Here is a 27,881-nt window from a genome sequence, read left to right as displayed (position 1 = left end):
TCTTAAATTCCTTTTATTTTAGAATATCAATTTGAAGATTAAAATAATAAAGCACATGACACATCTATCTGCCCTAATACAAATACAAGTTTGTTGATAAATTGCTTGTGATTGGTCAACTCATTTGCCCTCTGTCCACGAGGTAACCCACTTTTTGAAATTAAAGATAATACAACCTATTGCCCTTTGTGATCAAATACAATAGAAACATATAGAGTATTTTATTTCGTCCGCGACATTTAAATTTTGAATTTGAAATAAAAAAAAAACAAATTAGGACACCATTCTTATTTGAAATTAAACATTTGAAAGCATGCACATTGTACTTATTCCAAACACCCTCATCGAAATTGTAGTGACATATTCAAAAGTTGAACAGCAATTGAAACTCTGTTCTTAAGTTGGAATATGATTGTTGTAATTTTACATCATTTGAAATTGAAAAAAAAAAACCACTTTGCTCATCCAAAACGATTTTGATATTTGATGAACGAAAAACTACCCAATAACTACCTAATCAATTTATCAAATGAAAGAAACACTTACTCCTTACAAAACATATACAGTACAATAATAGTTAAAAACTTGTAAGTTTAAATAATTAAGCACAAGGCACTTTTCTCAAAGGTACTTAAGCTGTGTAGATTAAAATATAAAAACATTATTATACAAATATTCTATCTATACACAAACCCCAAATATTAAGCAAATCGGAAATACCATTACATTGGTATCATAACTCTATGTACATCCAAATTTCTAATTTACAAACGTCATATAAAAATGTCTTATTTTTCCTTAATTTATACAAAAATAGTACTTCACTATGCAATTGTTTAAGTTTTAAATCCTACTTAATATTATTAGACAACAGTAAAAGATAGATGAATAAGTAATGATCGTGTAGTACTGTATCGAGTCACTCCTAGCAAAACTCGCGTCATACCGCAAAACTCGCGTCATCTCGCAAAACAACTCGCGTCACCTCGCAAAACTCCAGATTTTACGCACACTGAAACGTCACGCACATGCAGGTGATGACGTCCCAGTGTACGTAAACTCTAGAGTTTTGCTATGCGACGCGAGTTTTGATAGGTGACGCGAGTTTTGCTATGCGACGCGAGTTTTGATAGGTGACGCAAGTTTTTTTTCGAGGAGGCCTATGTGTTTCTTGTGCAACCTGTTAGTGGCAGTGTTTATCACTATTTTGAATGAATTATACCACAACAAGATTGTCTTCAAGTGCTAAAAGGAAATAATAGAAACGAAAGTTTAATCTTGTCATCTTGGCACATAATAAATTGTGTTTTACTGCACACTAAAGTTCTGTCCACACTATCAAACTTTATGTGATAAAAGAAAATGTGATGTACCCATATATGGACACGATGCTGTCATATCACTACCATATTTGGGCACATCACACTAGTTTGATAGTGTAAACAGAGCTTTTTATTTCAGTTCTTTCAAATAATTAGAAGTCCAGGTCCAGTTTTAATTTAAATTAAATAAACATGCTTATTATGCATTGCACACTAAATATAATAATCTACCAAATGATGATAGATAACTTTATATTACTCTTTTATATTATTTATTATTTATATCATTATTATCATAATCTGGGTTAATACCCTGTCTTATTATATTACAATACTCTACTATATTTTGGTATTTGCTGTTTAATTTAATGATAAATTACAATTTAAAAAGCACTACTAAACCACACCTTAATGCAGTTTAAATGTGTTTGTAATTAAAGAATTTTAAAATTTTAAAATTTAGCAGTTTAAAACAAAATAAAAAATAGATTTGACCTGTCTTTGAAAGAAAGTAAATGTTTGCTTTTAATTTATTTACTCATAATAATATTCATTTAATATAAAAATGAGTATAAAATATTGACTCAAGGTGTTCTAAATGTTATATTCAGTAAATAAACTATTTCCTATCTGGGTTATGCCATAAAACACCTATAGCAATTAAAATAACAATTAATATTGCAATGATAACACCGACAATGATGAAGATAATGATCCAAACATCCTCTAGAGTTCCTGGCTCAGCTGTAGCGCCTGTGAGCTCAACGGATTCAGATTCTACAACAAAAAAAAAACACCAAATTTAATGACATGGTTAATAAATATTTTTATTTTATATTGTAGGTTTAAGGGCATCATACATTTAAGGCATAACATTTTCTTTTTGCCTGATTTGCTTATCATTCAAAATCACATAGAATATCACATGGATTCTACCCGATTCTCTGTGCCCTATCTCCATATATGACAATACTTGCACAGTATCATAGAACACATGTGAACACATGTAATGCTGTATTACGGAATATTCCTATGATACTGGAGATAGATACAGTACCAAGAATCGGGTGTCAATTCTTGGCTAGAATCAACAATTTGCTGCCCTCTATCTTACTCCCTCCCGCAAACTTACTTGATTCACATAAGGTACCGGTGTAATCGTTTGTACAATGACAAGTGAAAGAATTGATTTTATTTTCACATGTTCCATCATTTGAGCAGGGAGAGTTTTCACATTCATTTACATCTGAAAGTTAATAATATTTATGGTTATCATTCAAGTTTTTGTTCAATGTTTAGGTAAAGATATTACAAAAAGTAGCATAAGTGTTTGGTCTTAATTAAATAAGCAACAGGGCAAGGGTACAGTAGAGTGTTTATGGAAATACAAAATAGCTAAATATGGTGGATTTTGTCAGTAATGCAGAGTGAATGCATAAACTATGATTACGCAATACGGCATGTTCTGTCACTACGTCGTTGTGTTGCGTTGCGTTGCATCCTAGTGAGAACCACGATTTCAAAATTAATTCTTTATAGTAATGCAGTTCAGAACAAAACACAAATTGAAAATATTATTTCTTGTACCTAAATGACAGTAAGTGCCCTCGTAGCCTGGGTCACATGAACACTGATAAGCCAGGTCTGATAATGACGAGTCCGAGATGAAACACTCTCCATGCATACACTTGTGGTTTTCACAAGCCTTTGACTGATCTACTTCTAAAAAAATAAGCATAAACACAAATTAAGTTTATAGTATCTCACAATAGACAACAAAACTCACTGAATAATGATATTGTAATTAGTAAAGTACCAAGATAAAATATTACCAAATATAGATATAAGTGTAGACTTTTGTTGGAAGTTACTTTTAATAATCTTAGGCACTATTCTAGACAAACTGGCATAATAGTGGACAGAACTATTTACATATAGGTATATAGTATGTAGTATATAACACCTAAATAAATTCTATTCATTTGATTGGACGATTGTAGGTCACATGGCATGCAATAGTACACACTATTGAATAGAAAAGGATTTGTGTGATTTACTATGATACAAATAATAATTCCACCTACGAATGTTACAAGTATCTCCAGTAAGATCACGTGGACATAAACACATAGGCACACCAGCTTCTTTATAACAGGTTCCTCCATTAATGCACATAGACTTCTCTTCTTCAGTACAGTACAGAAGTATATCATCCACTGATAATAATAAAATAAGGACATTAACACTGTGTAACCTTTGACATGTGTACTGTACTCTGCAATTAAGTATTGTTAGTCAAGTCTCTCAAAAGCCAGTTTGGCTGGCCTTTGTGTTGTCTTAGGGTGAGACTATAATAAATAACATTACATAGTGCTAAATGAAATATTTTCCATAGTACAGGATTTGTTTTTCTAGTCCTCAAAAGATTTATGTGATATGATAAAACTGGTTACAGTATTAATATAGCTATGAGATATGGTTCCTTTCTTCTCATGTTCTCTTTCCTCCATCCTTTTCCTTCCAATTCACAGTTTGATTCCCTTGCATTTCCAGTGATTTCCTCATTTTCCCACTCATTTCTTCTCACCCCCTTCCCCATTTCCCACTCCTTCTCACTTGTCATTCTTACCTTCTGTACATGTTTTTCCTTTCCAGTTCTCTGGACATTCACATACATAATCTCCATTACTTTCACTACATGTTCCTCCATTTTTACAAGGTTGAGTTTGACAAAGTCCAATTGCTGTTTAAAAACATTTTCATAAAGAGCTATCGATAATTATAATTGTTATACACAAATTCATATACTTAAAAAATAAAAAAAAAACAGATTTAGTTAAATTCAATTGAAAGAAATGCAGTATTACTTACAGCCTCTGCAGTCGACACCCATTGAGGCAGGACATTCACATGTATAACTATTGACCATGTCAGTACATTGATACCCATTGTAACATGGATAACTATCGCATTCATTAACATCTGAAAATACAATTAACAAATGTCCATATTATTTATAGTTGTTAAACAAAATAATGAGCAAAATTGATTGAATATAATATTCATTTTCATTACCAAACATTAGTAAAATTATATTAATGTTGCCATCTGCGTAATGGCTATGAGCGCTGACTGGCTAAACCCAGGGGCCTCTGAACTTAAGAGGCCTCAGAGTATGAGCAGCCCACTGAAACTACCCAGCATTGGAGGGCCCCTTAGGAGTGCTAACAGTCCCTGTCCATTGATGCCCTCGAGATCATCCTCATCTAAATAATTTATTATTAAATGGTGTTTAAACCAATGCACTAATTTACTTACCCAATTCACAGAATTTTCCAAAGTATCCACTAACACAGATGCATTTAAACTGCTGATCAGGATACTGCAGCTGTGGGTTTAGACATGTAGCTCCATTTTGACATGGATCAGAATCGCATATCATTGGCTCAGTTCCTGTAATATGAATAGATAAATATGAATTATTTATGATAAATTAGGTGTATTTATTTAAGTCATTTTGGAACATATAAAGTTATCAAAGATAGCTTTATAAAGTAATCGGAATATAAAAGGGATTAATTTTAAGGTCAAAATAAAAAATTACCTAAAAATTAATTACATAATACAAAAAAAAAACATTTTAATTGAAATCCGATAAAAATTTCCTTCAATTAATTGTAATCATTTTAAGACTGCTTTTTAATATATCCCAATTCCGAAAAATTTAAATGTATGTCTATCACATTTAAGGTGCGTGGGACTAACACATGAGTTAAATAACTGTAAGTAAGAAGTAGTATAATTACTGCAGTAGTATAATTACTGCAGTAGAATAATAACATACCATTCTCACAGTTGGTTCCACTGAAAGATTGTTTGCATATGCAAATGTACATGTTATCAGAATTGATACAAACGCCCTCATTCTGACATGGATCACTGTCACATTCATTCACATCTGAAAATAAAGCATAATTTTGTGATCATTAAATGTTTCCGATACAATCATGGAGTTCGTACTTTTACCAGTACCTTGAAATATCAATATTTTTTAGTTATATATAAACTATTTATTTTTTGTTATTATATATTTAGCCAAATTGCCAAGGATAACCATAAGCAAATTCATTCACTATCCTTCTTAAAGGTGGCAATCCTGTTCACAAGACAAACATATACACAAGATGCTCAACATAAACAAAGTCTTATTACAAGTCTTTGGGAGTAGAGTTGTAATTTGTCATTAGAAAAAATACTGACATATGACAGGACTTGAACCCAGGACCCTTGAATTAAGGAGCTAGGCATCATAACCACCAAGTCACAACTCCACTCTCGTTCTGTTCATTATGCTTGTTTCCTACTAGTATGCAACTCAAGGACGTAAGCCCAATCACAAGCGACCCAATCACAAGTGACAGTTCGGATGATCTATCGTGTCATGATTGGTCAAATAATTCCTTGTGTTGCACTTGCGTCCTTGCATTGCTTCATAGTCGGAACCAAGATTTAGGCACAAACAAGGGAAAGATTTTAATCAAATCAGTACAAAAGAGAAATCAAATATAAAATTATTTGAAAGATAATTGTATTCATACTAACCAGTGTTACATTGGTCTCCGTACCAGCCGTCTCGACAGAAACATTCATATTCTGTTAGTGAATCCGAGTCACACCTAATTGCGTTCACACACGGATTGCTATCACAAGCTGTATTTGGTTGTTGGTCTGTAAATAAATAAAGGAAATTGAGATACTATAATAAAAATTAATAAATATAATAGAATAAAAGTTTATTTTTTTAATGTTTTTTTGTGCCTAACTAGGTTTCATACATACTTTTAAAAAGTGATTGAAAAGAAAAATGTCAAAAACAGTTCTTGTGACAGCTTTGACTCAAGGTGTTAAACATAAAAATGTTGCTAATTAGGAAAATTCAACAAACATGATGCAATGTAGAACAAATGAATGTTACCTCTACAATGTCTCGATAATGATGATGGCAGTGTGTTTCGTGGAGTATACCATTATTTGATAGGGGTAGGGTGTTTAAATGGATTTTTAATTTAGTATGTTTTGTCTGTATAAAGCGCTATAAATGTATATGAATGTAGACAACGTACCAGTGAAACACTTAGGGTCTGTAGATTCAGGTGGACAGATACAGTAATACCTATCCTGATCATTGACACACTCTGCATTACTTGGACACGGGTTGCTATAACAGAGATTCACCTCTGAAATAAAAACAATTATTATTTTTAGATTGGATTGCCAATTGTAAATCTAATCATTCTCCTAATAGTTTGGTCACAGCAAATATAGATAAAATGTGACTTTGAAGTTGTTTCTGATTTTATAAAGCTCTGTCTATACTATCAAACTCTGTCCATATATGGGCACGTCACATTTGTTTTGTCACATAAAGTTTGATAGTGTAGACAGTGGTTAAAAAATAAATGTAGTTATTTTAATCCAGGCATCCATATTTGTAGACAAACACATATGTAGACAACTCCCAATTATACACTGGGTACAAAATTCCCAAAAAACTTACGTATTCTTGTTTCACAGAGAATTCCAGTGTATTGAGCAGGACAATTGCATACAAACACGTTGATACTGTTAATACAGGTTGCACCATTTATGCAGGGGTTACTGGAACATTCATCAATCAAATCTAACAAAAACAATAATTGTTACATATTTAGCTATAGGTTAGATAAACTGGTGGTGGTTAAATATTGTGTGTTACGTCAGTGTAGGCAGTCTTCTTAAGGATTTGGCTGCTATTTTAGCTGTCAAGCACTAGTATGCTGTTATATTGTTTAATGTTTATGATGGTTTTGTTGATCAAAATGATCAAAGTGATAAATTAAAATAATCATAAAAAAAGAATAAATAAATAAATAATACAATACCTGGATCGTCTCTCTCACTGAATGTCACAGAAAATCCTGATTCCGTCTTGGTACGGTCTGTTTCAAATCTGACCCACACGACATTATTAGTTGTAAGGAACGGAGGTGGCAATGTCTCCCCAGAATGGTCGATGACACGAGATCCCAAATCAGATGGGTCGTTGTTATTTCCAATTTCAAGACTGTCATAATACAACTCCGTTTGAAAGTTGGTCACAGAAACCAGGATGTGCTTTCCAGGACGAGCTGATATGTACCAGAGACAGAAGTCGTTGTCATAGTAATTAGCTGGGTAATTTGGCGATTGTACACTTATCATACTGCCATCTGGAATTGTGTAATTTGCACGACAAGCTCCCCCTAAAATATTGATGTAAAAAGAATCATAAAGGTCACTCACGCCCTCACTATTTTTACTGATCAAACAAGCCTTCTTTTCCACCATTTTCAATTTTCTCTAGTATTATGAAATTACAAATTTGTGGTATAAATAAGCACCAAAATACAATCTAGCAGGCTGTGATGCATGTTCAATTACTTAATGTAATAATGAATGTTCAAACTAAAATATTGAAACATTATGTGCCTCATTGCAGTAATTAGGACGTAACTTACGTATATTGCAGAATGTTCCACTCCATGGAATTATACAGTCACATGTGAAACCATTGATACCGTCATTACATGTTCCTCCATTAACACAAGGTGAGCTCACACATTCATCTATGTCTGTAAATAATTTTATAAATTAGACAATCATTATTTGTCCTTATTTTAATAAGAACTATCTTGGCACAGGAACTCAAAAAAACACCACACAAATATTCTGCACAACTTTTCATAATACAACACTACTTAAATTAAAAATGACAATAAAAATTATGAATATACATGGTTAACAAATGTACATTATTCCTTTTTTGCTTATTTTAAATTCAAATTATATATTTAATACACAGTAATAAATTGAAATATAGGACCAGACCTCATCTATACTACTGTATCTACGAGATAGAGAGAGAGTTGGAGTGCGTGTTAAAAAATAAATGTTGAATACTCACTTGTTTCACAATTAGAATCTGTAAATCCTGTAGGACAGGTGCACACGTAGCCATTCAGCTCATCTTCACATAATCCACCATTTTGACATGGATTTGGAAAACAATTGTCTATGTCTGAAAGAAACACAAAGAATGCTCAATTTACAATAGCACCCCCCAGAGAGGCTCTAGCAAAAATGAATTAAACACAGGAAGACCAATATCTAAATGATCACAAAAGGCAAAAAATGAAATTGAAAATTATACAGATAAAACAGAAAAACCACCCTGCCAATAAAAGAGGAAAATGGCATAGAATAGTGGAAAGCATCATGTCTCTCATAACCAACTGGATACACGCATAAATATTAGTGGTAGAAAAATGTAAATACTTACTCATCTCGCAGTTTGGACCATCCCAACCAACTGGACATACACATGAATATGAATTAATACCATCCATACAAACACCTCCATTTTGACAAGGACCTGAACTGCACTCATTAATATCTGAAGAAGTTTTAAAATACATTTATAATTATTGTTGTATCCTTTAATTATTGCTTTGGTCAGCCATGGAGCCAGTGATGGCTTTCCTGTTCATGTGTTTTGAATGGCAACAAATAATGTGGGTCCTTTTGGAGCTCTAAAAAGGTTTTGGGAGACTTTCTGACTGTATTTAAGTTAATTACACTATTGGTGGTTACCAGTGGTTAGTACTACTCACTTATTTCACAATCATTTCCAGTGAAGCCTTGTACACAGGTACAGGTATAAGCATTTGTTAGGTCGTTACAAGTTCCACCGTTCTTACATGGAGCCAGTTGACATTCATCTACATCTGAAAATTGAAAATAATTAAATTTATTTTATCTGACCAGCATACTATCAACCCTTAACCCTTTTATTAGGCACTCAACTCCCTAAAGCTATCTTTTGCTAACCTTTGAAGTAGTTTATTAGACACTCAACTTCCTAAAGCTATCTTTCGATAATGTGAACAACATTATTTCAGCAGAAAACACTTACTACTTTGACAGTTGGTACCAGTCCATCCAGGTAAGCAATCACATGTGTAAAAGTTGTCACCTTGTGTACATGTTCCAAGATTCTGACACGGAAGACTAGCGCATTCATCAATTTCTGAATAACATACAAAGAGATATTAATAATCATAACAATACATGGAGAAATAAAATATTGATATAGTAATGGAGTTGTATAGGTAGATATAGACTTGTTTATCCAGATTGTACCTGATTTAATTATGGTATATTCATCGGTCTGGTAGAAAACTTACCTATAGTACATATTGGACCTGTCCATCCCGAGTGACATACGCAATTGTATTGGTTGACCTGATCATTGCACATTCCATTCACTCCGCAGGGGTTACTTGCACATTCATTTATATCTGAAACATAAGAAAGTAATTATAGAAATGTATGCTTTCAGAGAGATAATGTTTATCATTATAAACGTTTGAGTGTACAAAAAAAGGAATTTTTAAGAATGTCATCTCTTGTTTACTGTAACAATTTGGCTTAATATGATGTGACTTTGTAGCTTAGTACCTGGCCTTTCAATCCTAATGTCTTGGTTCAAGTATTCTGGTTCAGATGATTTTGATCATTCTTAGAATCTCAATGTCATGGGTTCAATTCACATGACTGACTGAAATGGGTGATTTGGGTGATTTGGATGGTTTGGGTGAATTGGTTAATAAGATTTAAAAAGACAAATACAGTGTAACCATCATAAACTACTCAATCTATAGAAACACCTATTCTCTACAAGTTTACAGTCAAAATTTGTATCAGAAGTTACCACATACTTATCTGACATTCGGGTCCTTCAAAACCAACAGCGCAGGTACAAGAATAAGAGTTGATACCTTCCACACAAAGCCCTCCATTCTGACATGGCGCACTTAGGCATTCAATAACATCTGTTATAAAAATAATAAATTTAATATCTTATCTATTATACATTGAAAAAATATAAAACAAATAGCAAAATTTTGACTATTGCAGCCTGAATTGCAGAAATATTTTTAAGGAAAAGATTATCTCCTCACACCCTGCCTTCCATTCCCAATATGCTAGCTAGCTACATACCACTTTCACAGTGAGTTCCAACATATCCTTGTACACATGCACATGTGTATTCCCCAATGCCATCAATGCAATTGGCTCCATTGAGACAAGGTGAGCTACTACATTCATCCACATCTAAAAAGGAAAGAAAGTTATTCTTCAACAAATTGTATTGATGTTTGACATGTGACACAAGGTGGCAGAGTGTTCAGTGCTGGTTCCACCAGAAGCCTTCAATTTATAATAATACTGAGAGATGATACAGTAGTATCAGATTGTATAATCAGATTTAGTTGGTTGTATCTTTCACTAATGATTACAATACGTTTTGATTATACTTACTTGTTTGACAAAGATTGCCTGTGAAAGCTGTGAGACAAACACAATTGAAGTAGTTGGCAAAGTTCTGACAAGTTCCGCCATTTAAACAAGGGGAACTGTTACATTCATCAACATCTGAAAAAAACAAAACAATGGCAAAATTATGAATTATTAGCTAATTGCACTGTTATTAAAACAGAGTGTGTTAGAAAAGTGTTGCCATAGATTGTTAAGAATAAATGCAACGAATAGAATGATCCATTGAAAGGTTAATTTATAATTCAAACAAAAGTTTTTCACAGATTTTTGTCGAAAATGATATATCCGTTACGTTTGAATCTTCGGTCATCAAATCAAAATAGTGTAGTGGTGTGTAAAAGTTGACAAATCAAAGAATGATAACATCATTCGTTAAGATTTACATGTTCCTCTGAAAGCCCCTAGGATGTTGAATTACTCACCTAATGTACAGGTAAATCCAGTCCATCCCGATGTACAAGCACAGGTGAATGAACTCACTCCATCGATACAAGTTGCTCCATTCTCACAAGGGTTCTGAGAGCAATCATCCAATGCTGCAAAAATACATTAAACCATGTTTACTCAACCTTCTCTTAAAACAGTGGATTCTCTATAATTTAATCATATCATAGGCATATTCCATGCAGCATACAGCATCTTATGTATTACATATGAGCCTGTATCTGTACCTTCCATAATACATGTGATATTCATGAGTTGCTGTATTATGGAATTTTCCTATGATACTGAACAAATATTTTAATTAGCGGAAAAAGCAGGTGCTTTAAAATACAAATGAAAACCATTCTCTCACTTATTGAAATACTGTTTAGAATTTGAAAACAGTAAATACTTACAGACTTCACAGTTATTTCCACCCCATCCACTTAAACAGGAACAGTAATAACTGTTGACCTCGTCTACGCATTGACCTCCGTTCATACAAGGCGCACTAGCACATTCATTGAAATCTAAAAAAGAAAAGAAGACATTGGTTAAAAAAATATTTACTGGTGTAAATGTATGCTTGCATTACAAGTTTTCCATTTTCATATTTTCCTATCTATAACTTTATCTCATCTATAATTCATAGGCCTACACTTCAAACTTTTAACCAACCCTGTAGCAACAAGCATCTGTATCAAGTACAAAAGTCTTGACAGACCTTAATTGATTGATATGATTCTGACTTACTATTATCACAGTGTGCTCCAAAGAACCCGGATTGACACTGACATGTGTACATGTTGATACCATCGAGGCACAGTCCATTATTCTGACAGGGCAGGCTAGCACACTCATTTATATCTGAAAATACAATATTAAAATTCAACTAATATTGGGATTTCGTAAGATTATAAATCATTGCTTTTCAATAATGTCTAAACTGTATCCCCCGAATCAGGTTTTGACAGCAAGATTTGCCAGACTAAGTTGGCTCCCACCAGTATTAAAAATGGTGTAAGAAAATTATACATAAAATAAACACTTATGTAGTGGTAGGTTAGGCCAAGAGCAATCAAAGGCTATATGTTGTCAATTTGCCTGACTTGATTTCTATATTGGGAGAACACTGATTGGCTTAGTTACATTTGAGTCTGTATTATAACACTTACTTCCGTTGCAATTAGTGCCTTCATATCCACTTCTACAATTACAGAGGTAGCCGTTGATGCCATCTAAACATGTACCACCATTCGTACATGGGTTACTAGCACACTCATTAATGTCTAAAAAAAAAAGATGGTGTATGTACATGAAATAAAAACAGAAGAAATTGAGTATCGTACTATAATGATCTGTTTTAAAGTCCTAAAGGCTTCCAAACAATGCCATGGATTTTAACAATAACATACCCATTTATTTACAATTTATTAAACAATTTGAGGTGGTATTGAGTAGTAAATAAAACTTAGCAAGGGTATACCAACTGTATACTGGTATAATTTAGGTATGGTTACTTACTTTGACTACAAGTTGAATCTGTGAAGCCTGGTGTGCAGGAGCAAGTGTAATAGGTATCAAAGTCATTACACACAGCACCGTTCAAACAAGGATTTGGGTTGCATGCATCAACCTCTGAAAAATACAATTTTAAATGTGTGTCATAAATTGGTCAACCAAGTATTCATAAATTGTTGCTGAAACAAGAAAACATATGTAGTGTAGTAAAAAATGCAGGGAGAGAAGGAAGAATGCAATGAGAAGTAAAGAAATGTAAGGAGAGAGGAAAGAAACGCAAAAAGAGAGGAATTACATGGAGAGAAGAAAGAAATACAAGGAGAGAAGAAAGAAATACAAGGAGAGAAGAAAGAAATTCAAGGAGAGAAGATAAAAATAAAGAGAGAAAAAAAAACACAAGAAGAAAAGAAAGACAAAAATAGAAGAAATGCAAGAAGAGAAGAAAGAAGAAATATAGTTAAGAAACATGAGTGAAGGAAAGACTATGAGAGGAATAAATTAAATGTTGAATCAACTTACCAACACTACAAACATCTCCAGTCCATCCAGATGAACAAGTGCAGGAAAAGTTGCTAACAAGATCATTGCAAGTGGCACCATTTAAACAAGGATTGGTTGCACAATCATCAATGTCTGTAAAAACAAAATAACAGTATGTTAACAGATTATATAGTTCAATAGAGTATTTATTGCATACCATGTGACCCACAATCATCCAATCAAATGACAAGAATCTTACTTGTTTGGCATCTGTCAGAGGTCCAGCCTGGCATGCATACACACTCATACCTTCCAACCAAATTAATACAAGTCCCTCCATTGTTACAAGGATTGCTTCCGCATTCATCATAATCTGAAATGAAGTAAATTAATCAAAATAAACGTAAAGATAAGTCCTGTATTCATTTCTGATCATAGGATAATGAGCTGTTAGGGGATATTTTTACTTAGCCTCAGCATTATGTGGTAGGGTGGCCAGTTCCTTACCACGCCGCCCTATCCTCCCTAGTATTTTCAACCAGGTACTTATTTACAGTTGAGTAGACTCCTCTGTATGATAGTCAAGTGTCCTAACCACTCGGCTACTCAACTCCAAAATAAACCAATCATTAATTAAGTTATTTCCTGAAGTGCACTATTCAAACTAGAGACCAACAGTGGAAGTTGTGGCAAATAAGCCTAACTAACCTAGCTCATGCTTTGGTGAATATATGTAAATGTTACTTACCATCTTCACAAGTTGTCCCTGTGTATGCTGGTGGACATGTACAGCGATAAAAACTAACAAAGTTAGTACAAGTACCAGAATTCCTACAAGGAGAACTGCTACATGGATTTGTAACTAGAAAAGAAAAAAAATTATTATTATTGTATTTCAAACAATTATTTGAAATTGAAATTTTTAGGATGTCTGTTTTTCTTTGACTTTTTGGAGAGTTGACTGGTTTTTAATTATTTTTACTACTGTACATAATATTCTATTTATTCTAAATGTTAGAATTGTTAAACTTACAGAGTTCACAGTTATTTCCAGAGTTCTCTGGCCGACAGGTACATGTGTATCGATTTTCAAAATTGTTACACACTCCGTTGTTTAGACATGGGCTACTCGCACATTCATCAACATCTGAAGAAAACAATTAGGTAACAACTGTTATTGATTAGTATCACTTTTGCTTTAAACTTATTGTGTGTGGGTATATATTACATTGGCTAATTTGCCTCTTGTGACCCACAGTCAGTTATGCTACCCAGAATGGTATTAAAGTCCTTATTTGACCAATACTTGTCCAATTTTCCTTCAAAAACGTTCACAGATGTTGCATTTACTTAGTCATATGGCAATGAAAACAAATTACCAATGAAATGACAAGGATTGACTCTGGTTTTTATAATAAAATTAATTTGTAAAAAACTCTAACCTGTGGCGCAGTTGTCTCCTTCCCAACCACTTGCACAGCTACAAATAAACATATTCACAATATCAAAACAAGTTCCTCCGTTAAGACATGGTGAACTTTGACATTCGTTGGTCTCTGCAATGGAAATCAAAATTTGTTTATCATTAATATCATTACACTTGGATGTTTCATTAATAGCCCAAGTGTAATAAAAATACAACATTATTTTTATAGCTCAAAGATGGCTACTGCAATACAATATTGAATTTATAAACCAGCAAAATACAATGTTTACTTACGATTTTGGCAGCGGTTTCCTTCATAGCCATCAAAGCAAGCACATCGGTAGCCATTTTGTTCGTTAACACAGGAACCAAATAAACAGGGGTTGCTGGAACATTCGTTCACATCTAAACATTAATAATGAACATGAATATACTGTATGTATAATGTGGTAACATAATGCTGGTTCATTGTACACTGGTACTGGTTCAGGTAACCGTCTACATAGACATCTGGTATGGTAGCCATTGACATAAAGTTGGCATTTAGATTAATGCTACTTTTAAGTGTACACAATACAATAATGCATTTATGTGCAGTGTTTGATTAAGGTAATTAAATATAATATAAACTAGACACAATTTCTCTTTTCAAATAGTGTACTACTTATAGGGGGTTACCTCAGTGTACAAGTTCACACACAGCCACTGATCATAACTGGGCCCTCTGGGAGACAAGTCTTTGAATGAAGAGGTTACCCAGTATAAAATGAAATAACAAACAAACTAGATAAAAGTCTGTGTATATACAATGCACTACTGTACCTGTTTCACAGTGAACTCCAAACCATCCTTGTGGACAGCTGCATGTATACCCATTGACTGCATTTGTACAAAGTCCTCCATTTAAACAAGGAGAACTACTGCACTCATTTATATCTGCAAAAGATGAATAGTAGAATAAGTAGGCACTGAACACTACTACCCATTTTGAAAAAGTACAAGGTTTAGCTTTATTTAAATCATTTTGCAAGAAAATTAATCCAAATTTGGGAGCTAATAACCAAATCAGTATGGTTCTATGCAGTCATTCCTCACCAGGGTTTATTTAACAGTTAATTTATTCGTAAATCATTATTTTGTAGGTTTCCGCAATAGTTCAGAGTCTCTACTTGCTCTTTCCATCCTTTCATCTTCAACAAAGTGGTTTAATCGTTCTTTCGTTTGACACATAAACTTGTCTTACCTATTTCACAATTGATTCCCATCCAGCCATCATTGCATGTACAGTAGTAGGCAAGTACAATATCAGTACAAGCCCCATTCACACATGGGTTACTTGCGCATTCATTTGTTACTGAAAATGAAACAAAATTAACCAAACATTTAATTTTTAACATTTTTAAGTATACTCCGGTATGTATTTTTTGGTATAATCTTTCAATTAAAGAAAGTTTCTGATAATGGTGATAAAGATGGACAACAGTAATGATAATGATGACAATAATGATGATGATTTTGACATCAATGATCTCGCTGCAGATATTTAACAACTCTTAAATATTAAAGATGTAATAAGTCTCTAAAATTGAGTTTAGTGATAAGTATGATACTTACCCAGTTCACAACGTTCTCCCTCAAATCCGTTTGCACATTGACAAGAGTAAGAGTTGACCAGGTCAGTACACTCTGCACCATTCAAACAAGGACTGCTTGCACACTCATTGATATCTTTAACATTAAACAGAAATATTAGTGTACATTCTATGGCAAGCCAAGTCTGCCAAAATATTCAAATCAAAACAATTCAAACCATTCATTGAATGACCAAAACACTGAGGTTGTAGACACTTCTATGGCAAGTCAAGAATCCAGACCATTTCAACAACAATTCATCTATCAATCTAAACCATTCATTGAAAGGCCACAATCTATGGCAAGTCAAGTCTGCCAAAGCACTCAAATCCAAACCATTTCAATCAATCTAAACCATTCATTGAAAGGCCAAAATATATCACACACACAAGCCAAGTCTACCAAAAGTAATCCATCAATTCATCCATCCTTAATCCAAACTATGAAAAACCATATTGTGTAGAGGTTGTACAAGACTTACACACACTCGCTGACTTTAAATAGAATCAGCGAGTGTAGTAGTAGAGGAATGTTTCCATGTCTTTTTGCCCTAATGTTATTTTGGATGTTTTCTTATTTCAGGGTCTCAGGTTTATATGATAATTAAAGCTACTTCTTGTACTTACTTATTTCACATCTGCTGCCAGTGTAACCATCCACACAAGCACATGAGAAACTATTAAAGTTGTTTGTACACACGCCATTGTTTACACAGGGAAAAGATGCACATTCGTTTATGTCTAGTTTTGAGGAGAAAAAAGTGTTATGTAACCTTTCTTTTGGTGTACACAGTATTTATTCATTATTACATTATTACATGTTATACCATCTCAATCATTACTCAAAATCACTACTGTTTTTGTCGTATTCAACTGTCTGTCAACGTTGTTTTCAGTATCGATATAATTGTATATTCATCATCATCATCATTATCAACACATATCATTATCTTCATCATTATCATCATCAACATATCAACATCATCCATCATTATCATCACCATCATATCATCACCATCATATCATCACCATCATATCATCATTATCATCAACATCATCATTATTATCAACATCATCATTATTATCAACATCATCATTATCATCAACATACAGTATATCATCATCAACATATCAACATCATCATCACTATGATTTAAAATAAAGATTAAATCATCAGTGATGTCAGCCTAACTTTAGCATCATCAAAACATCATGAATTAGTTATATTAGTTAACCAACATTCCTGTGAAACAATATTAGCAATAATATGTGCAAAGTGAAAGAAGACAATCAATAGGTTTGCATAATTATTTGAACATAAAAATGTGCAAAAAGGAGTTAATTTAAATTTCCACCAGATGTTAATTTTCTCCTTATCCTCATCTGTGTTTAAGAAAAGTAGTGTTAATTGTAAACAAAATAATTGTTAGTATGCAGCAAAATAAGGTTATGTATAGAAAAAAAGATAAATATTAAGATATATGCATAGAGATATGAATATTCATGAGAAGCATCTTAATAATTATTTATATTTGAAGACCTCAGCTTGCAGAAAAATTTAGACACTGTAAAGAAATTATGATTATTTATTGTATAAAATTAGTGTAAGATAATTAAGTCTGGATACAACTTGGACCTGAAAGTGTTATTAGCAATGTTAGTTAACCGTACACAGTAGCTTCATAAATTACACACAGCAAATACATTAATATATATTATTTAATTATGAATATTCATAAAGAAAAACTGAAGTGATATAAAGTGTTTTAGAATGTTAGTTAACTCCAGATTATTTTAAAATGTGTTAGGATTAAATTTCATGAATATTTATTAGTATATTATTCAAAATCATATTCATGTATAGGTAATTTGGTTCCCCCTTACCCGTTTCACAGTGTATTCCTGTGAAACCACCTGCGCAGGTGCAATCATAACTGTTGACTCTATCATTACATGTGGCACCATTTAAACATGGACCACTTCCGCATTCATTTATATCTATAGGAATAGTAACGATTTTTAAAGTTAGACAAATGGTTGGAATAAATAAATTTACTTTTATTCTTTAACAACAGGTTGAACATTATAAATATTTTAAAATGGTATATAATATTCTAATGCAGTATGATTTATTTAGTGGCAAAATTAAAATATATTATTTGTGGTTTGAGGTTGAAATATAGCCATTTAGAACCTATAAATATGAAACACAGGAATAATGGGTTTAGAAGAGGTCATCTAACTGCTGACCACACATTTTGGAACTTAGATAGGATAAACTGAGCTAAAGCATTCACTATCACATAGTTTATTTAAAAATTAATTCCTATGTATACAATATAATGTTTCACAATGATGGATTTTGTTTTGGCTAGTGCCTATTACTTGCCTGGAATTAGGAACTTTTTAAACTAAATAAATTATAAAACAATTAATTGAACCAATATCTTGTAAGAACAAGACATTTCATTTACCAATTTCGCAATCGTTGCCTGTGAATCCGGGCAAACAGGAGCAGGTATAAAAAGCTAACATGTTATTACAGGTAGCACCGTTGGAACAAGGAAAGCTAGCACATTCATCAACATCTGAGATATCAAACAAGTAAAAAGCAACAAAATAGTGGTGTCATGAAAAAATATAAATAAATGCACAATTGTGAAAAAAAATAATTTGTTGCAGTACGGAACATGCTGCTGTAAAAAATGTAAAAAATAAAACATGTAAAGATAATAAAGTCAAATCTCCTAATACCGAACATCTTGAACTGGCCTACATGTCTATTTTTTGGAAATTCTGGTATTCTGAATGTATTTTTAATGGTAAGAAAATATTTGGAACATCGTGAGGTAATTTCCGGTTTTCAGAGTCTGGTATTGGGAGATTCTACTTAGAACATGAATGATGATACAACATTATTGGTAAATTAAAAAAAACAAAATCATGCAATTGTGACAACATTTCAATTGAATAATATTACTTTCGCTTCGACAGTTTCAAAAAGTTGTTATTCATTTAAACAAATCATGATGTAATAAACATTTTTTCTCTCTATATGTATTTGAGTGATTTCATTCTTACCTATATCACATCTTGTACCAGTCCATCCGTTCACACATGAGCAGGTATAGGAACCAATGTTATCTGAGCAAATTCCGTTCACACATGGCGCACTGGCACATTCGTTAATGTCTGTTAATAAAAACCATAAATAATATTGTTAAAACTAGGGTTAAATAGCAATTTTTCTTAATCATTTTCTTTATCAGAGAATCCATCTAGTAGGCTAAAGCTCTGTCTAAACTATCAATATTTATGTAATGTGCCCATATATGGACATGATGATGTCATATCACTACCATATTTGGGCATATCACTACCATATTTGGACACATCACACTTTTTTGTTAAACTAGTTTGATAGTGTAGACAGAGCTTTAAAGTAGATTCTAATACAATAGATAGTTTTTATTAAAGCAATGGCAAGGTAACGCTAAATAATGGTTAGTATATATGGACAGATGACTATATTGCTTGTCTTGTGTTGATTCATAACATCATAAGTTAACAAAATAGTCCTACAAAGAAAACCGTTTTTGTTTATATAACAATAAAATAAAAAAGTAAAATAAAATATTGTAGTAAATTGTGGTTAGTAAACAAAAACCAGTAGTAAAATGCATTACGTTAGTACTAACTAAAATCATGAATTATTGGTAAGCAAATGTAGTATTATTTTCGAAGAATTTTCTTGTTGTTGTTAAAGATAATAAATTGATATAAAGTATGCTCTATCTGCAATAAAATACATTTTGATTGATTAAAATAAATGGTTAATAAAGATATGCAAGTAAAAACGTAGAACATAGCAGTTAGTTGTTAAAAACTTCATTCTACTAAATTGTTATGTATCTCAATATGCTATTTGTAATATGTGTAAAGGTTCATAGACAATAACCAGTAACTATTACACACTATAAAAACATTGTAAAGATTGTTAAAAAGCAACAGGGATTCCCACGCTACAATTCATTGTCGGCTTTTGTGATGAATAATAGACCAAGAAATAGATGTATTTGGATGGATAACTGCAGACAATACTGTCAACATTTCAAAAGATAGCAATTTGTATCATAATCTATTGATTGTAAATGTTTATCTGGTTTACAATTAACAATGTGTATTACGAAAATAAACCGTCAATAAGCTATTTACCATCCGTTTTCGTAATTTCTAATTTTATACACAATTTATTGAATTATTTATCATTGCAGTCACAAGCGGTCAGACAGAATCCAATGAATCGGATCATTTATAAATCTACTTGGTACAAAACATATCTCAAAATGTTGATTTTGAAAATACAAGTTCAAGTTCAATCTTATACCATGTATAATATTATAAATAATATCAACATCATTAATAATTACAGGAACACTGTTTTGATTTGATTGTTTGAACAGTTTTTGAGTTATGTTGTATTATTCTATTGTAGATTTATCAACAAAGACCATATTTTAAATGTAATCCCACTAAAATGTTACTTTGTAAATGGTTAGTCCATCACCATGCAATATGATTGATATATGAAAGCACCCGTTAGGCTATAATATAGTAATATACTGTATATAAATATCTAATAGTGTTTGTATTATGCACAAACTGTAATAAAGAAAAGCATAAAAGTTAATATTCCATAGAATGAGAGAGTTTCTGTTATTTTTGCGCCTAGAATTGCCCTTCAATGCTATCTGTAAATATAGAATATATTAGAAAAAATAGTTTATTTCTACACTGCATTCCAATAGTAGTGAGTTGCATAAATAGGAGTTATATAATTTTTGATACCGATTTCACAATTAAATCCTTGGTAACCGAGAACACATTCACACATGTATTCTCCGACTCCTTCTACACAAGTAGCCCCATTTTTGCATGGTGAACTTTGACATTCTTGCAATTCTAAGATAATATGAATACATAATTAGCAGGCTACAACTTTTTATCTGTAATTGAATATTTATTTCAAATACTTGAAATGTTGATTTATTAAACGTTTATTTTTAACTAATTTTAATATTTGAATATTAGGTTTATATGGGAGTAACAAGTTTTAATATTTGTATTCTTTGATAATTATACAATTTTATAATTTTAAACTCTAATTTAATATGTCGTAATTTAAACTTTGTTTGTTACTTTTCCCAAAACGTTGTTTAATACCTATCTCACAGAAGACACCACCATACCCTTCTGGGCATGTGCAGTTGAAAGCATCCACTAAGTCATTGCAAACTGCTCCGTTGATGCATGGGTTACTAATGCACTCATCAATTTCTATGTGAACGAAAACATGCAGTAAAAATAAAGTGTAGATTGTTTTATGGTCTAGATTAAGAGAACTCTGAACTTCATGCTTGCACTGAAATGGATGTAAGTGAATACCTAGAAGTTGCTCTGGAGTGAACCAGGTTATAGATGAGAATTAAAGCGTATGTACTCATTCTTTTTGTCCAGCTAACATCTGTTTGGATCTTGTACAACAGACGACCTGTGTATTGCTATACTTACCCTCAAAATATTTGTAAAAGTTACTTATGATGATCGCTTATTAGCATTATGTGATGTGCTAAAACTTATATTAAAACATAAAATAAAATATAATAATGAGAATTTTTACAATTCTCATTATGAATACATGATTAAACAATATTCATTTTCAAATTTAACATGTATAAGCATACATAACCTATAGATGTAATAGAACATTAGTAATAGACAAATAAACAAATTGTTGTTAAGTAAACAAATTATTACAATAAAATTAATACAATTTAGTTGCTCAGAAGTTTAACTTCCCACCCAGCCACCATCTTCTGATCCAAAAAAGGTCCAAACACTCTCCCGTGCCAATAATTTCACCCTCAGGTTGGGTATTGAAGTATTTAGCTTTTTTCTTTTGTGTAAAATAGTTAAATATTTATTATATTTTACCTGATTGACACAGAGTTCCTTGATATCCAGATTGACATGTGCAAGTGTAGAAGTTGATGTTGTCATTACAGATTCCATCATTTTGACATGGATTACTGTTGCACTCATTAATTTCTAAAAAAGAAAGAAAATATTTATCTCATTGATCTGTTAAATTTGATTCAAACTGGTACATTTTCAGGCACGTTTTCACAAACTTTTTTGGAGGACATTCAAGCATTTATTTACGCCTAAAGAATGATACTGTACCTGTTTGGCAGGAAATGCCTTCATATCCTTGTTGACAGTTGCAAGTATAGGAGTTGATTTGGTTGTTACAGATGCCTCCATTTTGACATGGATTACTGTTGCACTCATCAATGTCTACAACATATAGATACAGTAATAATGTGTGTTAATATAATAAGTAATCAATATTTGGATTTTAAAGTAACTCAAATAAACTAGTTATTTGGAGTTATTTAGCAGAAACACATATTATAATTAGTAACACATTTGCAATGGCGTCATACAATATTTTAGAATGATTATTTATTGAACAAACTAGGAATATTGATCTTTTAATAAAAGAGGTAGGAAATGATTGTCATGACAACAAGAAACCCATATAATAATACACACTATCTCCACTTTGCACTATGTACTTATTTTCAATATAATGCATACATTCTTTATCCCAAATAAGTCAAATAGGATTTTTCAACAATACGGTACTTAATTGTACTGTATGATTGTAATATTAACATAAAATTAAACATACTTATTTACATACTTCATTTAAATCTACATGAACAATTGGCAGATCCACATTTTGAAAATTACAATGGAAAAGATATACTGTAGGTTGGGATATTACAGTATTACCTATAGGTTAAGTTCACCACTTATTTTTACAATGTTTAAGCCATTGGCCCTTCTATTTAAAAATTGTGGGTCTGAAACTGACATTATTACATGTTTAATACTTAGAATGTTTAACTTAAGACAACTGACAACAACGGCCAAATTAAGATGTACAAGATCTACTTACCAATTTGACATGTTTCACCGGTATAACCATTGTTACACTCGCATTGATAGCGAGTCCCATCATTCACACATATTCCATTATTTTCGCAGGGGTTGCTACTACATGGAATAATCTCTATATCAAAGAAAAAAAACAAACAGTAAGGCATACTGTATGACCATTGAATAAGACCAATATTTGTATACAAATCTAGCCAGCGTTTTTGTTGGATTGTTGTATTGTTTACCTTTAATTATTCTATCCAGAAATGATTGATGATATAATTAATGTACATTAAATTATGAAAACTATTGTATACTTAATATAATGTAACAGTATTGTGTCAATCAAATCTCAATTTGTGATCCATGCACTGTCCTTAAAAAAGTTTGGTTCGCTTAAGTTATGTCCAGTTGGGTCTAAGTGCGAACCAAGTATTATGTTATGTTATGTTGTTCGATTTATAAAGCGCTTATACTGTACAATCAAAGGATTGTCCCAAAGCGCTGAGAGAATTTACTAATATCATCACTATGCAGCTGTCCCTACCTCACAAGAATATATTGTACTTACGAATTTCACATGTAACTCCATCAAAACCAGTTGGACATGTGCAGGTAAACTGACTGATACCATCAACACATGCTCCTCCATTAAAACATGGGTTACTTGAACATTCATCAACATCTGTTGGTAAAAGTACATAAAATTTTAAACATAATTAATGTTCTCCCTCCAGGTAAAGTCACACTTTAAATGAAAGATGAATGTTTTATCTCGTCAACGGTAACCAAAGATAACCAGAGATACGATCCATTAAAAAACTAAGTTCTTATATTAAAAATTTAATAAAATTTTATTCTTGAATTCTAATTGTTTTTTTTTATTGTTGCATGTTTATGTTTGTCATATTGTATTTTTGTGAGGGTCCCTAATGATCAGCTTCGGCTGGATCGACCACCCTTGTAAAATATTGTTGAAATAAAATAAATAAACAATATCCACTGTTACCTATACACGTATAAGCGTAATCAAGGTCAATGCACTCTTGTCCTGGTTGGCAAGGACTGGTTGAGCATTCATCAGCATCTGAAATAAAACAATATTAAACACATTCCTTAATACTGCCAATGACCTACATACATGTGGTCCTACTATACACCGCACAGTGCTATACATAGTACCGCACGCACCTGGGTTAGGATGCTAATGTATAGTACAGAGGGAAATATTTAGAGGGTTTGTTTCAGGGGTTATGTTGATAGGAGTAGTACTACCAACGTGCATTGACGCTTAAGCGTGGTTCCCACTAGAGACGCAACGCAAGGAGGTAAGCGCAACGTAAGTGAGTTGATTCAATCCATCGCTTGTGATTGGTAAAATCACTTACAGTACGTTGTGTTACGTCCTTGCTAGTGGGAACCAAGCTTCAGGGTTAATAAAACGTGTGTAGCATAGAGTTTGTGATCGAGTTACACATCAAGAATATACTGTATGCCCAATCATGTTATTTCTTTACATTCTTGAAAGCTCAGGTCTATTGGTAAAAAAGCTCACTATTTGTGAAAGTAAATTATACGTACCAACTAAAAATGTGATATTAAATCCTCGTTTTCTGACATTAAAGTCTGTAGAAAAGTACACCCACAATCGACTACCATCAATCTCAAAGGGTTGTGGTAGAGTCGTAAGAGATGTTGCGAATGTATACAGAGCGCTTACTCCAGTTGTATCTAACACAGGTCCTGCACCAATCTCAACAAAGTCCTTATCATCTTCAACATCAACATCGTTGACTGTAATTCTGATTTTTTTACCATTTGGATACCCAACTAAGTAGGTACAAGTTTGAAAGTTTTCATAATTCTGCGGATAATTCGGTGATGTAATATCATCTGTTAGAACACCGTAAAAGTTTTGTCCACAATTTGAAGCTGTAGGTGTAGTGTCAAAAAGAAAATGTAAACTAAACACACATATTCAAGTCATTTTGCACTTTTCATTTACAATTAATATTAACTTACGTCTCGGCCCCCACACCAATTTCATCCGCTACCTGAGTATCAGTTTTTAAATATACCTGGGCTAGCCCATGACCATGTACTAGGCATCAAGAGCCGTCCACAGACCGATGTAAAATGTAACATACTCATTAGGCCTAGGCCTAAGCTAGTAGATTAGGGCATCATGCCCCTGGGCCTAGCTGCTAGAGTAGAGGCTTACTCACCTATAATTTCGTTGCAATAGGTCCCATGGTAGCCTGGCGTACAAAAGCAAAATGCTGTGCCTGTTGCCTCAGTTATACATGTAGCTCCGTTTAAGCATGGATCAACTGAACAGTCTTGCCCTAAAAACAAAAACACAATTAAACTGGTAGGACTTGCAGATAAAACTTTTTGGATGGTGTGTGTGGAAAAAGTAAAAGTTAGTGTGGGTATTCCCCTAATGGGAACCAATCAGGATGTCGCAGACACGCTTCAGTGGTTAGGGGCGGTTAGTTGAATTCTGAGATCATTATTCCTCTTTTTTATAACACTTAATACCAGGAAATTACAATTTTAATCTTCCTTCATTATACTTAAAACACATGTCAACTGTTCTTTTACTTCAGATATACCAACTGCAAATGCTGTACATCATATCTTAGCATCATTTGAATTTGTGGTAGGATAATACGTTTGAATGGAATCGGTTATATTTATTTAGTTAAAAATGAACTTTATTTCCTCTGCAAAAAGGAATTAATATCATTTTTTTAAAGTTCGTTTTCTATGATCCATTTGTCGCATTACTTCGCAACTATTGAGCCAAATCTTCTTGTCTAAAATATGGGTTTTCACCAAAATAAAATAGGCCTAAATGATATTTAAACATGGGGTAGCCAATGGTGATTGTATCCACAGTAAACCTATTTATAGTAAACATTTATTATTATATCTTTCATGTCATCAAATGCAGATATTATACACTTTTTGTTGGTGACACTTTTTGTACGTGAACTACAATATCACAATACACTTAATATATGCATTATGAGCGTAGAGTTTGTACGGTTTCCATGGATACAATTCAAACTGTATGGGCATTGTGTTCGTCGCTTTATTATGAGCTCATTTTATTATTTTAGAAATTTATAAATTGTTGGTTGTTCTCATTTTATAAAATGTTTTTAAATAGGGCTATAATTAGTATTAATTATTCTTACAAACAGTCTTAAAGTTTAGGCCGATGACGACTGAATTCATAAATTTGCATTTTTTAATTTTCTCATGCTTAAATTTAATTAATTTAACGCATTATAGCATAATAAACAACATATTTTTTCTTTAACATTTTATAATGAAATAATGTTTATCGGATAATTTGTTTTATTCGTTACCATGGCAGTAGTTGATACGGTGGTTGTTTTATGGATAAACCACCCAAAATTAAGTCAAAAAATAATTGCTCATCATAAATGAGTCATTAAACCCAATTGTAAATTGCTTTTGCTTGGCCGAATCATCATACGCCCATGTGTGTGTTTTACCTTGAATGGACAAACTGTATTTCAATATGACGGTTTGTAAATATCCCAGTAAATCGATAACAATGGACGTGTCTTTGTATTCAAGCGTTCTCAACGGTCTATTGTCGTTACAATGCCTGCAATGGCGTTCCATAAAACGACAACTTCATGTTCAAGGATGTTAAAATACCACATTAAGAAACATTCCAGGACATGATCATTAAAAAAAAAAAATAATTCCTAGTAAGAAGTTGAGATAAAAAAAAGCTCGCTATGCTATTAAGAAATGTAACCGGTTTATTAAAGACTGTTTTTTTACAGATAACATTTAGTTCGTAATATGAAAATTGAGTCGAGATCTTGTGTAGAAGTAATAGGTATTTCCACAATATAAACTGCATACAATTATGAACTGAAAGCATTTAAACAAAAATATTTTCAAAGAAGACGATAGAAGTTCTGTAGGCCGGAAATAAATGTTGTTTTCAACGAAATATATAGGCCTACAGGTAACATTAAATTCACTACAATCATCATGTACAACATTCTAACTTTCCATCAAAGAACATGTTTTTTTTAATGAAAAATGATTGTATAAAAACATCATAGATGTACAGTAACTGTACTATTCATACAATCTATCATCTTGATATCAGAAGTGTAAGTTGTTTCGGTGGTTGTTTCCACGATGCATGATCTCTCATTTTGCCGGAGTCAATGTTAAAGAACACGATGTATCATATTAATATTATTGATTTAAATAAGAAATATAGCATAAACTCACCGTTTGTTGTACTTATTAATAAGATAAAAATACAGAATCCTGGAACTGTTGCTTCAAACATTGTCATAATATATCCTATGGCACCAATAAACGAACAAACTGATCGGTGGGCTAACCAAATATCACCTTTAAATCAAGTTAAATGAGTTATTATCCAGTTACACGTATTTTAATTTAAGAATCCCATTTGACATATCTTATAAGAACTCCTTAATTCCTTTAAACGTCAAATTTAAGTACGCAAAAGATGAGCACAGTGCAGAACACTTGAGGTACTATGCCTAACTGATGACACTTAAAGAACAGCGCATGCGTAGTTTGCATTGTGTGATATTAAATAGCCAGACACAGTTTTATTATATTGGG

The 27,881-nt window shown here is 32.4% G+C and overlaps 1 protein-coding gene across 4 annotated transcripts; it reads right to left on the bottom strand.

Annotated features, from left to right (window-relative positions):
• Nucleotides 1–9: 9 nt before the first annotated feature.
• On the bottom strand, nucleotides 10–27,789 carry LOC144836486 (uncharacterized). 4 transcript variants are annotated; one of them, XM_078691584.1, is made up of 49 exons: nucleotides 27,516–27,789; nucleotides 25,451–25,570; nucleotides 24,807–25,157; nucleotides 24,235–24,312; nucleotides 23,797–23,910; nucleotides 23,245–23,358; nucleotides 22,464–22,577; nucleotides 22,215–22,328; nucleotides 21,444–21,557; nucleotides 21,069–21,182; nucleotides 19,302–19,412; nucleotides 18,695–18,808; nucleotides 18,105–18,218; nucleotides 16,848–16,961; nucleotides 16,204–16,317; nucleotides 15,833–15,943; nucleotides 15,412–15,525; nucleotides 14,884–14,994; nucleotides 14,606–14,719; nucleotides 14,197–14,310; nucleotides 13,912–14,025; nucleotides 13,423–13,536; nucleotides 13,203–13,316; nucleotides 12,687–12,800; nucleotides 12,338–12,451; nucleotides 11,916–12,029; nucleotides 11,579–11,692; nucleotides 11,162–11,275; nucleotides 10,722–10,835; nucleotides 10,401–10,514; nucleotides 10,118–10,231; nucleotides 9,584–9,697; nucleotides 9,313–9,426; nucleotides 9,011–9,124; nucleotides 8,680–8,793; nucleotides 8,305–8,418; nucleotides 7,859–7,972; nucleotides 7,244–7,603; nucleotides 6,880–7,002; nucleotides 6,446–6,559; nucleotides 5,925–6,050; nucleotides 5,167–5,280; nucleotides 4,641–4,775; nucleotides 4,194–4,304; nucleotides 3,952–4,065; nucleotides 3,407–3,538; nucleotides 2,910–3,044; nucleotides 2,455–2,568; nucleotides 10–2,099 (listed from the first exon to the last, which is right to left on the bottom strand). In XM_078691584.1, exons 1-49 carry the CDS (start codon nucleotides 27,580–27,582, stop codon nucleotides 1,942–1,944), a joined length of 6,105 nt encoding a protein of 2,034 aa, XP_078547710.1. In that variant the 5' UTR covers nucleotides 27,583–27,789; the 3' UTR covers nucleotides 10–1,941. The 4 variants fall into 4 exon arrangements, with proteins under 4 accessions (XP_078547710.1, XP_078547711.1, XP_078547712.1 ...); XM_078691585.1 differs by lacking the exons at nucleotides 18,105–18,218; nucleotides 18,695–18,808; XM_078691586.1 differs by lacking the exons at nucleotides 21,069–21,182; nucleotides 21,444–21,557.
• Nucleotides 27,790–27,881: the final 92 nt, after the last annotated feature.

This window comes from Antedon bifida, chromosome 1, assembly GCF_963402885.1.
Source record: "Antedon bifida chromosome 1, ecAntBifi1.1, whole genome shotgun sequence".
Taxonomy (NCBI): Eukaryota; Metazoa; Echinodermata; class Crinoidea; order Comatulida; family Antedonidae; genus Antedon; species Antedon bifida.
This window is presented reverse-complemented; position numbering and strand designations above follow the sequence as displayed.